At 39.9% G+C, this 14,457-nt stretch overlaps 1 protein-coding gene across 1 annotated transcript in view; it reads left to right on the forward strand.

The window, feature by feature from the left end:
- DDX10 (DEAD-box helicase 10) overlaps positions 1 to 14,457 on the forward strand; it is a 203,854-nt gene that overhangs the window by 29,431 nt on the left and 159,966 nt on the right. Inside the window, exon 10 of the mRNA XM_060770991.2 lies at positions 11,630 to 11,731. Coding sequence (XP_060626974.2) covers positions 11,630 to 11,731 — 102 coding nt within the window. The remainder of the gene's footprint in view (positions 1 to 11,629; positions 11,732 to 14,457) is intronic.

Genomic DNA, 14,457 nt, shown 5'->3' on the forward strand with positions numbered 1-14,457 from the left:
AAGCTTATGACAGCAGAGGAGAGTGACAGCAGAAAGTCTCTGGAGATTCTGAAAACTAGGGTAGAGATAGACATTTTCTTTTAAAGACATTAAAATATGTTGCAGCTTTTTGTGTTTTTTTTTAAAGGAAAGTGTTCTATTAAAACTGAAATGCCAACAGTGTTTACTTTTCCAATCCACGTGAAATATGGCTTTTTGTTGCAATATATTATATAGATATGATGTGGCACTATTGTATGTTTTAGGAAATAATGTTTATAGAGATTCACTTGGGAAATTATTTCTATCTGCATGATGCATTTCATTTATTACTCTTGGGTTTTCCCCCATCTTCCCTAAAAGATTTGGGGAGTCCTAGAAGCATAGGCTAGAAGGGACCACGAAGACCATCCAGTCGAATCCTTTCCCACATTGTAATACGCAGTTATATGCTCTCCATAGATGACCATCCAGCTTCTCTTTAAAGACCTCCAAAGAATTAAGCTCCAGTTTTCTGAGACAATCTATTCTACTGTTACTACAAACATGTTCTTTCTAATGTTTTGACGGAATCGTAGTTTGAATCCATTGCTCCATGTCCTAGTTTCTGGAGTAGCAGAAATGATGTCTTTAATATGACATCCTTTCAAATATTTAATCATGCCTATGATGTTGTCTCTTAATCTTCTCTTCCCTAAGTTTCACATATGCAGTTGCCTAAGACATTTTTCATGGGACTTGACTTCTAGCGCTTTTATTGTCTTGTTCGCTGTCCTCTGGAAATATTCCAGATGAAGTCTGGCTAAATATAATAGGGGGGCACTGTTGCTTCGCTTAATCTGGGCACTACACTCTTATTGATGCAGCCTAGAACTGCGTTGACTTCCTGGCCACTGCATTATACATTTATTTAGTTTGTGGTTTATGAATACTAATAAATCCTTTTTGCATATACTCTTGCCAAGCCAAACATTAAACGTTTCCCCTTGATATTAAGTCTAGTAGTGTTCGACTCAACGGGGTGGTGCTCCTCTCTAGTTCTAAGCTGAAGAGCTGGCATTGTCTATAGAAACCTCCAAGGTCATGTGGCCAGCATGACTGCATGGAGTGCCATTACCTTCCCACTGAAGCAGTATCTATTGCTCTATTAACATTTGCATGTTTTCAAACTGCTAGGTTGTCAGAGCTGGGGCTAACAGCGGGAGCTCACCTCGCTCCTTGGATTCAAACCACCGACCTTTTGGTCAGCAAGTTCAGCAGCTCAGCCATTTAACCCGCGGTGCCAGTGGGATCTCCTACACCAAACATTACCCACCATATATTTATGTGTACTATCAAAATGGGTTGGATGAGCATCTTGCATGATAGGGAAATGGGACAAGATGACCCTTCCAACACTCATTCTGATTTCCTGGCTTCTCAAAGCAATCAGGTGGCTACCTTCCATTCTTTCTTAACATTTCTGAATTATTTTAAAATGCAGTCTCATATATAGCCTGTTACAGTCAACATGTAAGTGTAGACTGAACATAGCTACAGCAGGGAAGGTTTTATTAAGGTCAACAGCACCTCATAGTCAAGTCCAGAACAATCCCTTGGTCCCTCAAGGACAATATTAGTATCATCTCTCCACCCAAATTTCCATATAAGGAAAGGAACTTGATTAACTAAATACTTTAGTAAAGGTATAATTTCCATACTGTTCAATACTGGTTATTCAGATCAATTCTCTTGGGATAGACACAGCTTTAGTTTCTTTGGCAGATAAGTCATGCTTGATAACTAGAGGGAAGAATATGCTCTTGCTGATTCTTTGGACCTCTTTTGCTGATAGTCAGTACTATTGGTCATAGTATCCTTCTATCTGTTTGGCCAGTGTGGGACCTTGGGGCATTGTTTTATGGTGATTCCAGTCTTGTTTGGTTAACCATTCCCAAATGTTGATGTTAAGGGTTGTTGTTGACCAGGTGGTTGTTGGCTAATGCGGTTCTTTTAGACTTGATTTTATTTTCTTTGTTTTTTAAACATCCCCTAGTTTTTGAACATTAATATTCATATAGGGTTTGGAGATTGAGTTTCAACTGTATGTTGATGATACATAGCACATCCCAGCTGTAATTAATGTTCAAGCAAGACCACCAGCAAGGCAAGATCAACGTGGTTGGAACTGCATTTAAATGCCTGTTTGCAGTACACTGCCTTGTTTGAAGTACTGATCTTTTTCCTGTGATCTGCTTCTGTGTGTGTCATTTTATTTTACTTTTAAAGTCTAACAGCAGGGTCTGTTCCTGTTTTTTTTTTTTTTGAGCCCCTTTGGAAAACAATTACTAAAAAAGGATCAAAATACAATGAGTATATAATAATAAAAGAGAAAGTGGGAGTATGTGTATCTCTGCCTGTCTCATAGCTCTGAAACAGAGAATAGCTACATGGAGAATAATGGGTTCTTGGAGGCGAGAGGATAAAGAAAAGGAGTGGAAATTGTTTTCGGTGTCCATGTTTTTAAAACATGTTTTTAACAAAGCTGTTCTTGAAGGGAATTTTTATTCTGTTTTTCTTTGCAGTACATCACTTTGGCAGCACCATACAGCTAACGAACAAATACTTTAGTAAGTACAATAAAAACCAAGGTCCCCTTTTAGAATCATTCTGTATTTTAGGCTGAACTCCACACAAAATTCACTTTCTTAGGAATAAGCCCCATAACACACCATTTATGTATTTCTGATGGTGTCACTGAATGCAGTTATTCTCTTGAGGTCACCATGAATATTCCCATTTTACAGATAGGATATGGTCTAGCTACAAAGATTGGTACTGCTCAGATGGTGCTTGACAACCATCTCGCTTTCATTCCTGGAAGACCTAGATACCTAGTCCATAGTCTTCTGGTCTGAGCTGGCTTGGGCAGGCGGACTGGCTGAGTTGAGCTGCAAAGTCTACTGAGGGTTCACGGAAACTGATGATGAGGAAAAGAGAAATGGACCTTTAACTTGGGTGAACTTGACTACTTCGATGGTTGATCATATTATTGAAATTTTGAGTAGCATGGTTTACACTTTTGCACACCCTTAATGACAGTAAATGGTGCTCCATGTTGTTCATGTCTACAGACAATGCTGGCTCTTCGGCATAGAAATGGAGATGAGCATCACCCTCCAGAGTCGGACATGACTAGACTTAATGTCAGGGGAAACTTTTACCTTTAATGACTGTAAATACTCTCACTATGACCACATTTCTTAAAAAAAAGAAAAGAAGAAGTACAAATTACTGAACAAGGTAGTGATGTATGTACCCTTGGGGGGAAACTACACAAAATTTAAACTGGCAGTTTTAGTAATCATTAATGAGGGTAAGGATAATTAGAAAATTTCATGGGCTATGAGAGATTATAACTCCATAGAATGAAACCTAAATTAAATACCTATCCTATTTAGAAATTATCGTGTTCTCCATAATTAAAAATGGGTGGAGAGTAACTGTTTAAAACCTGAAATTCAATGAATAGAAACATGTGGAAACAGACTAAAATAGAAGCATCTTGAGAATAAGTGTTGTGGTTGAACTCTCCTATGGGGAAAGATTACACAATCTGGGCATTTAGTATAGAAAAGGGAAAGATGGGGGAGACGTGATAGAAGTATACAGAATTATATATGATGTGGAGAACTTTCATCTAGTATCTCATCCCAGAACTAGGATCATCCAGTGAATTTTAGGGGATTTGGGACAGGTAAAAGGAAATATGCCACACATTGTGAAATTGGCTATTACAACAATAGTGATGGCTATCAGTAGTGATGGCTAACTACCTGTCATGGTATATGTGTAACCCTGCTGGTATCAGCTAGTGTGCATCTGTATGCCATTTGCTTGGGAGCATGAACAGGGAATTTTTGAATTCTTGTCAATGCTTGGGGGCTTCCTGCTTGGTCAGTATGGGCCCTTCCACACAGCCATATAATCCAGAATATTAATGCAGATAACCCTCAATATCTGCTTTGAACTGGAATATCTGAGTCCACACTGCCATATAATCTAGTTCAATGTGGATTTTATACAGCTGTGTGGAAGGGCCCTAAATTAACATAATGTTGGTTCTATGAGCACTTGCAGGTTCTTATAGGTTTATTTATATGTACAGACATTTTTTACAAGTTGTGCAGAAAAGTGTACAAGTGAATTCCTTTTTTCTTCCCCAACCCTCGATATGTTGCTCATTTAGTACATCAGTTCAAACTATAGTTTGTGCTAGATCTGATTGGGAACCCAAGCCCTGGTTTTAACCTTGTTTTAAGAGGGTATGGTGGGGGACATGAGAGAAGCCTCCTCGCAGGATTGCAAGACATCCGGGCGTCCCCTGGGCAACGTCTTCGTAGACGGCCGATTCTCTCAACCCAGAAGCAACCGGAGACGACTTGAAGCATGCAAACAAGGAAGCAAAACAACCAACGGTCCTTTTCAGGACCAACCATGACAATAATCGCAATCAACATCGAAGGCATGTCAGCTGCCAAAGAACAACTGCTCTATGAACTGTGCCGAGATAAGAAATGTGACATGCTGTGTGTCCAAGAAACACACAGGGATGAACGACAGAAACGACCCAAAGTTCCAGGAATGATCCTAGTAGCGGAAAGACCACATGCGCAGTATGGAAGTGCTGTCTTTGTCAAACCAGGCCTCCAAGTCAGCAGTGCCCACAACACTGAAGAAAACAATATCGAGGTTATAACAGTAGAGCTTAATAACATCACCATCACCTCTGTGTACAAGCCCCCAAATGAAGATTTCTGCTTCTCCTCCCCCAAGAACTTTGACAGGCACCAAAGGGCAGTAGTAATTGGTGACTTCAACAGCCATAGCCATGTATGGGGCTATGCCCAAGAGGACAGAAATGGAGAGGCTGTCCTGTCCTGGTCTGAACTGCACAAACTATCACTCATCCATGATAGCAAGCTCCCACCATCCTACAACAGCGGGAGATGGCACCGAGGATATAACCCAGACCTCTTATTTGTGAGCGACAGCATCGTACAGCAATGCACCAAATCAGTGGGACCACCAATCCCAAACACACAGCACCGACCAATAATATGCCAACTGTTCCCAACAATAAGGCCTCAGGAAGTTCGATATAAATGAAGATACAACTTCAGAAAGGCAGATTGGACTAAATTCTCAGACATGTTAGACGACATGATCACATCGGTCGCGCCAGTCCCTGAGGAATACGAACATTTTATTGAAATAGTGAAAACCTGCTCACGGGCCTCCATACCGAGAGGCTGCAGAACCCACTACCTCCAGGGCATTACTCCTGAAACAGCTGCCTTGTTGGAAAACTATTACAGGCTCCACAACGAAGACCCATTCAGTGAGCAGACCCTTCAGGCAGCGCAGAGCATTGTGTCCTCCATCTCTGAAGCCAAGAAAGAACAGTGGATCAAGTTGATCACAGAGGTCGACATGGGCAGGAGCAGCCAGAAGGCGTGGAGGCTGCTGAGACGGCTGAGCAACGATCCCTCACAAACTAATACCCATGCCAACATAAAGGCAGATCAGATAGCACACCAACTTTTGAAGAATGGGAAACCCAACCTTGCCACCAAAGTAGGAAAGAAACCAATAGCCAGACAACCAGAGATTGAGAACAACAACCTCCATGAACCCTTTACATCTACTGAATTGGACATGGCTTTCAACAAATGTAAGAATGGCAAAGCAGCTGGCTTGGATGATCTACGGATGGAACAAATCAAGAACTTTGGTCCAAAAGCAAGGCGCTGGCTGCTGGAGCTGATGAACAACTGCACTGCATCCTGTCAGATCCCCAAAATCTGGAGGAAAGCAAGAGTCATCGCCATCTTGAAGCCAGGCAAAGACCGTAATGACCCAAAAAGCTACAGACCAATCTCCCTGTTGTGCCACCTCTACAAAGTTCTGGAGAGACTTATTTTGCATAGAATTATGGAAAATATAGACCCCTGTCTGATCCCACAGCAAGCTGGCTTCAGAAAAGGCAAAAGCTGCACATCGCAAGTGCTGAACCTGACCCAGCACATAGAAGATGGCTTTGAAAGGCAGCAGATCACAGGAGCTGTCTTCATAGACTTGTCTGCAGCCTATGATACTGTGAACCACCGCCTCCTCCTGAGAAAAATGTATAATATCACAAAGGACTACCACCTCACCCGCCTGATAGGAAACCTGCTACAAAACAGGAGCTTTTTTGTTGAGTTCCAGGGCCAGAGAAGCAGATGGCGGAAACAGAAGAACGGCCTGCCTCAGGGAGCGTGCTTGCTCCATCCATGTTCAACATCTACACAAATGACCAGCCACTGCCAGAAGGGACAGAGAGTTTCATCTATGCTGACGATCGTGCCATTACTGCTCAAGCAGGGAGCTTTGAGATGGTAGAACAGAAGCTCTCCGAAGCTCTAGGTGCTCTTACTGCCTATTACAGGGAAAACCATCTGATCCCTAATCCATCTAAAACACAGACATGCGCCTTTCACCTTAAGAACAGACAAGCATCCCGAGCTCTGAGGATTACCTGGGAAGGAATCCCACTGGAGCATTGCAGCGCACCCAAATACCTGGGAGTCACTTTGGACCGTGCTCTGACCTACAAGAAGCACTGCCTGAACATCAAACAAAAAGTGGGCGCTAGAAACAACATCATACGAAAGCTGACTGGCACAACCTGGGGATCACAACCAGACACAGTGAAGACATCTGCCCTTGCGCTATGCTACTCTGCTGCTGAGTATGCATGCCCAGTGTGGAACACATCTCATCACACTAAAACAGTGGATGTGGCTCTTAATGAGACATGCCGCATTATCACGGGGTGTCTGCGCCCCACACCACTGGAGAAATTACACTGCTTAGCCGGTATTGCACCACCTGACATCCGCCGGGAAGTAGCAGCCAATAGTGAAAGGACCAAGGCAGAGACATCTCCAGCTCATCCCCTGTTTGGGTATCAGCCAGCACGTCAACGACTTAAATCAAGACATAGTTTTCTTAGAACTACAGAGACACTCGCTGGAACACCCCAGCAAGCGAGAGTCCAAAAGTGGCAGGCCCAAACCCAGCACCTCAATTCATGGGTGATACCAGATGAGAGACTCCCCCCTGGGCACTCAGAAGACTGGGCGACTTGGAAGGCGCTGAACAGATTGCGCTCTGGCACCACGAGATGCAGAGCCAATCTTAAGAAATGGGGCTACAGGGTGGAATCCTCGGCATGCGAGTGCGGAGAAGAACAAACCACTGACCACCTGCTGCAATGCACCCTGAGCCCTGCCACATGCACGATGGAGGACCTTCTTGCGGCAACCCCAGAGGCACTCCAAGTGGCCAGATACTGGTCAAAGGACATTTAACCAAATACCAAATTTACAAAATCTGTGTGGTTTTTTTCTTCTTTTTTTTTCTTTTTCTTTTTAATCTCTGTGTTTGTTTTGCTCTGTTAGAATTGTAAAACAATGGTTGCTGATGACACGATAAATAAAGAGGGTATGGTTTCTGTTTCTTTTTTCCTGGTTGGTTGCAAACTATGATATTATTATTGAGACCCCATGTCAACCTATGGCCATTTTTTCTGAATCAAGCTGTTCAAGCTTAGAATGATCCCTTGTTTCCCTTCTGTTGCCAATTGAGCCTCTTTTTAAAAATTATTTTTATTGAAAGTTTTTATAGGTAAGGGTTAGGGTTATGGTAAGGCAGGGTTGGGTAATTGTGCTGCATTCCCCTACTTCTCTGCTCTAAGTCCAGGGTCGAGTTCGTTCTTGCTCTCTATAGTTAAATTGTATTGGTTATCTTCTTTTACTCTATATTCATATAATGTTTAAATAACCTCCAGTCCGTTGGATTTATAGGTATCCCTGTGTGTTTCTTCAGTGTTGCCAGTTGGGTCTCTAATCTTCTAAAATCCTACACAAAAATCAGTAGTAACGAATCTGTCTCAAAAAAATAAAGTAAAAAACTGTTTCCTTTCATATGTGTGCTTATCTTAGTTTTTGGAGTAATTCTTACTTCCAGAATCAGAGATGCTATCTCGCAAGCTCAGTTGCCACTGAATAATTTTGTTTTATCAAGTGGTACCGAACGATAAGATTAAATTGGGACATTTCTAAGAAGGAAAGAACACCCAATATGGCTTAAAAATAAAATCCTGTAAAAAAAATTCCATTTCATTCTTCTAAATATTCTGTCTCCAGGACCATTTTTCTATATACAAGTTACCATTAACATTTTCTTGACCTCTATTTCGGTATGGTGCTAATAATTATGAAAGAATGGAGCTAGAGTATTTTTGTGCAGAGGTTTCAAATCATTAACAATGTGAGTTTTCTCAAATCCAATATTTGCTTTACTTCTGACACTTTTGTCCATGAAGCCCATTTTGATTGCATTTTACATAATATAAAAGAATAGAATACCACTAGAGGACAGCAGTAGGTAGCTTTCAATTTTGGAAGACCGTGTTGTTGTATCTATAAATAGTACAACATTATCTTTTTGATGCACGCATAAACAGTTTAAGTGAAGATCTAAAACTCATTGTTTCTATGCAACAACCTGATATTTAACGTTATCACAAAGTAAATATGTGTGCTGAATTGAACATTGGTGCTTATTATTTTACATAATTTGTAGATTTTGCATTGTGCACATATATGTGTTTACAAAATGTTGTTGGATACTTTCCCAGGGCCCTGGTTCGGGGAGTTAATATTTAAAAGATGTGTTTAGAGCTTGAATTATCTGCTGTTTGCTTTTCCATAAACTTTTGATTGGGAATATTGATTCACTGCTATGTAATGTATGAGATGATAAAATATCTTGGTTGTGAACAAACTATGGCTTGCACAAATAACAATCCTATTTATTCCAGCAAAGTAGGAATTTAAGATTTGTATCAGACCATGACAAGTTTCTCATATCTCTTTTTTACAAGCGATGATAGAGGAGACAAGTGTTAGTTTAGAACTTTTGCTTATTAAGTCCCAATGTGACCTAAGAGATGCCCTTCTGTATGTTCTGCTTTGAATATAGGATCAGGCTTTGGGCTTTTACTACAAGGAGGTGACTGTGAACTAGGTGGTTACTGGGCTTGCTTGAAGGCATTCATGGAATATTCTTAGAAAATAATATTTATAGAAAAATAAGTCTTAACTCTTCCTCATCAAGTCTAAAACTTCTGGGGTCATCTTGTCATACTTAAAAGATGTCACAGAGAGATTTCCAGATTTTGCTATTGTTGCTGCTGCTCTTGTTACTGGTAGTCTTGGTAGAAAGCTGGAAAGAGCCTTGCAGAAGATAACAACATTTTTTCTTAGCCCTTGTAGTCTGTAACAAAAACTGAAGAAGAGAGTAGGTTAGGATAGTGAAACACTGAAGTTCCAGATCTTAAGGAGAGTAGTGGAAGGTTATATATTAATGACTAACTATTATAGTCATGATTGGAAAAGTTAAACATTTTATTAAAAAAATAATACTTCTTTTGTGTGTTTAAACATAGGTGTGTTTTTAAAATTGGTCTGTTTAAATGACCTTTACCAATGTTCAGTAAGTGAATTTGCTGAGAAATGAGCTCAACAGGTTTGGAAAATGGGCAAAGAAGATTACTTCTCACATTTCTTACATGATGCCCTCAATATTGTCTGTACTAGATCCAGTAAACAAGTGGTCTTTCGGGTATTGTTGAACCTCAGCTCTCAGCGTTGTGCATTGTGGCTATGTTAGCTCATAGGAGTGAACAGTCAAATAGCATTTGTGTTAATCAACAGTGGACAAATCGGACTGAGTGATGTTCTTGGATTTCAGAGAGTGGGCTTTCCTAGTACTTGGGTCCTTTTGCATGTAACAACAACAACAATAATTTATTTGTTACCAGCCTCCTCTCATGACTCGACGCAGGGTACAGCATAGTTAAAACAAAGAAGTAAAATGTAATCTCATTCAGAGAGAGAGAGAACAAAGGTCACCAATTCTAATAAAATCTAAAGTTAAAATTCATAGTTTAAAATTGCCTGTGTAGGTCTACTAGAAAAGATAAGTGTGGTTTTAAATTCTGACAGCTCATTTAGTTGTCGAAACTCTTCTGGCAGATCATTCCACAGTCTAGCGCCGGATAGTGATGGTTTCCAGTTGGATTCTGCCTGCCATAAAGGCTTTGACTGGAAACTAACTGACAACAGAAGGAGGAACTTTAGTATAAGTGAAATAGGCTCACTTCTATATGATCCCATAACCAATCTGGCTGCCATGTTTTGAACTAATTGTAATTTTTGAACTTGGTACAGATGTATCTCAATGTACAGTGCATTGCAAAAGTTGAACCCTTGAGGTCACCACCGTATACACTATCATATTTAGGTCTTGCAGTTCTAGGAAGAGGCTCCAGGTGTTCTTGCACTGTGTGTTGCAGCGTCTCTAGTTCTAGCAGAAAACATATGGTAATTAACATTGGAAGTAACAATTCAACAAATGGAGAGTATAATTCTTATCCATGACACATAAGTTCTGACATTGAGTTATATAGATGACAACTCAAATATATGTTTGTCTTCAATTTTTGAGGTGAATTCAAGACATTTAATGTATAACAGTGCCAGGATGTATGAATATGGACATTGACCCACTGTTGTTGACAGACCCTTTCAAGAGTAGAGCCGATTGGATTAGTCTGGGTTTTCACATTAGTAGGCATTTGCCTGTAATGAACACAGCAGTAACCTGAAGTAATTTGTACTTGGGAAATCTGCTTCTGGAACACTTGATACACCTTTAATTTTTAAGAAATGGATCTTCCATATAGACAAAACTATTTCTAGTTAGTGGAAGCAGACTGATATAGAGGCTATGTGGTCTAGGAATGATGTGCAATGATATATTTAAGTTTGAAGTTGTTAGAGGCTCACTGCTTGTCATTTACTGGACAGAATGATTGCCTGTCCATTTGCTCAGGATAGAATGATTTAAAGGATAAGGTGATATAATTGCCCAATTATATTTTAAAATGGCCAGACTTCACCACCTGCCACGTTTGAAAGATTTTCCATGCAGACAATTTAAAGTAGGAGATCCAAAATTTCTTGAATTCAAAAGCTGTCATTCATAACTTTTAGAACAGAAAGCTGTCTGTATTAGGTCCATACCAGCCTCGCCCCCAAGGTCTTTGATTAGTGAATTTAATTGATGGCCCTTGGAGCTGAATGAAGATCGCAATGCTACCTTTTTGTTTTCTTAGCAGCAGAAATTTACCAGACATAGTTGTGACATCAATATACCACTTTGTGCAGAAGTTTTCTATAGTCTGGCAGTTGTTCCATCCATTCTCTGGTGCTCCAAAAGGACTTATCACTTGATAATGTTTTGACTATCTTGGAGGTAGCTGGAAAGCAGCCTGACATTTCACTTCTTTCCATTTCATGGGGTGTGTGAAACCGATCAGGAATTCAACTACTTTCTTTTGTGGTGTCTCTGAAGCTGTTATAAATGCAACAACTGACCTGCAGTGAGGAATCTAATATCACATCTGGTTTGGCCCTCAGAGCGACTTTTAAAATTTAATGAGCCATGTTGAGAATTAATCGAGAAAATGATTTCTCTACCCTCTTGATTCCTTGTCTAGGTACAAAGAAGGTGGCGAGGCTCTGCTTGTCTTGATCCATTCAGAGGAAAGTGGCATGGTTCAGCAGCTGTCACAAAAGAAAGTTCCCATCAACAAAATCAAGTAAGTTCTTCAGCAGCTTTCCATAATGTGATTTTTATCTCCCACAGACAACTTCAATTCATTCATTGCTGTTGTTGTTCTGTGCCTACTGATTTATTGCAACCCGGAGGTGAACCTGCCATAGGATTTTCTTGGCAAGATTGGTTCAGAGGAGGCTTGTCTTTGCCTTCCTCTGAGACTGGGAGAGTGTGCCTTGCCCAAAGCCACCCAATGGATTTCCCTGACTGAACAAGAAAAAACCCTTGTCTGTTCTGAGGTTCAATTAGGCTTTTATTCAGGGTGAGGGAGGGAGGATATACCTAAAATCAGTGATTTGGCGCAAAATTATAAGAGTTTGGACTGTTATTTATTTATTTATGATATTTTTATCTCATTTTTCTCAAGCCCGAAGGTGACTCAAGGCGATTTACAAATTGGCAGCAATTTGATGCCATAACAGTCGACAATATACAATTAAAACATTTAAAACAACATTATAAAAACTATATAAAAACAATTTTGTACCCATTCATAACAAAATGAAATAAAACAAGCATTTATGATGTCAGAGTAGTGTGTACCATTTGGGTGGGGTCTAAAATATCTAAAATTCTCTAGAAGAGGTTGCTCGTTGCAATGACATGTCTTGCTCTTTTAAACTTGGATTTTCCTATCTATATAAATAAAAATGTAATGTTTGTTTGTGGGATTAACAGAACTCAAACACCACTGGACGAATTGACATCAAATTTGGACACAAGACACCTAACAACCCAATGTATGTCCTTCACTCAAAAAAAATGATTTTGTCATTTGGGAGTTGTAGTTACTGGGATTTATAGTTCACCTATTATCAAATAGCATTCTGAACCCCACCAACGATGGAATTGGGCCAAACCTCCCACACAGAACCCCCATGTGGGCCACAGCAATGCATGGCAGGGGATGGCTAGTTAAAAATAAAAAGACAGAACTTTGATGCTGTTGCCATCAGTGATACGCATATCTATGTGCAGGGGTCTTCAAAAATGGTTGAATCCCTTTACTGCTTTTTGCCATTGGTAAAAGAGTATTACATTTAGGATTGAGATAAAAAATGGTTTTCTGCCAGAACTGTGTCTCCAGCTGAAATTCAGGATGAATTATTTAATCCAGGTCAGCTATGAGAAGTCTGGGAAACATTTCCGTAATATGTACTTCCTAAGCTGCTATATTAAAGATCTGATCTGAAAAATGGCAGTATTTAGTTTGCAGTATCAGTACATCTCTAGTCCTTTTCCTTGGAGGAAAACTCAGCTGACTGTACTAATAGTCTCTCTTTTTCACTCATGAAGGCAGCTGTTTTGTACTTCACGAGTATGAACCTAATTACCATTTGGTGCCTCAGTCACTCAAGAGGCTCTGAAATTGGTCCATAAGCTGTGCTGAAATAGCTGTTGGCTTCCAGTAATATTGCTAACAATACTGTTTTAAATCACGGAGAGTAAAATGTGGATATAGTAAAGCTTGCAAATCCTGGCAAATGGTACTTCTTTTCTTTAAGGTGTATAATGGCTCACAAAGGTCATTGAAGCAGCGGAGCCATAGTTTATTGCAGAAAGCTGCTCGTTTTTGTAGCATCTTAATGGGCTATTGTCTTTTTACCATGAGGTGTTATGTCCAGATTCCAACTATAGCAGTTTTACAGCATTCATTATCTCACTGTCTCCATATTGAGAACATAAAAGAGGCTAGTGGGTTTGCAAGAGAGCATTCTTGCAAAATATTCTGTTCATACCAGTCTGAGCCCCCAAGTAATTTTGCTACATTTGGTGGATTAGTGAATGGTACAATTCACTCATATCAAGATGCACTGTGTGGAATGAGCTATCCGGAGTAGCAAAATCCAAAATGCCCAAAAATCTGAAATTGTTCATGTGGTTGGCCACATTCATTTATGTTTCATATGCGCCTTTATACACAATGCTTTTAATAATTGTGTGCATGAAACAAAGACTGGGAACACTGAAGCATCAGAAAGCAACAAGGTCACTGCTTTGTTGCTTTCTGATGGTTCAGTGTTTCCAGTCTTTGTTTCATGTACACAATTATTAAAAGCATTGTGTATAAAGGCACATATGAAACATAAATGAGCTTCATGTTAGACTTGAGTCTAATCTCCAAGATATTTCGTTATGTATGTATATGTAAATACAGTTATTCCAAAATCTGACATCAATCCCAACTCAATTCAAAACACTTCTGATCCCAAACATTTTGGAGGCTAGTGGGTTTGCAAGAGAGCATTCTTGCAAAAGGATAATAATCCTGTACCACAACTAGCCATGTTATTTTTGTCCATGAGGTACAAACCAACCAACTCTCAAATACCTCTTCTCATCTGTAGCCCTAAGAATACCAAAGTAACAGGTCAAAAGTCTTTTTTTTTTTGGTCTTTTCATTATACCCAATATCAGCGGTGTGTACTGTTTGTCTCAGTCCACCTAATAGTAGGATGAGCCTTTCAGGGTTTTATATATTTGGCACATATACTTGAAGTAATCCACAGGATATTTATGTTGGTTGCAGAACTCAGCATCCTAGAAGATTTATTTAATTACAGTATTTATAGCCTGCTTTCTCTCTATCAAAGAGACTTAAGGTTCTGTTTTCACAATCTTTGAAATAAAAAAGTGGGGAAAGGCCCTTTGTGAGTTCAGTCTGGCACACTCTCAGAAACATAACTCTGTGGTAGGACAAGGGCTTGG

The sequence above is a fragment of the Anolis sagrei genome, chromosome 3 (assembly GCF_037176765.1).
Source record: "Anolis sagrei isolate rAnoSag1 chromosome 3, rAnoSag1.mat, whole genome shotgun sequence".
Taxonomy (NCBI): domain Eukaryota; kingdom Metazoa; phylum Chordata; class Lepidosauria; order Squamata; family Dactyloidae; genus Anolis; species Anolis sagrei.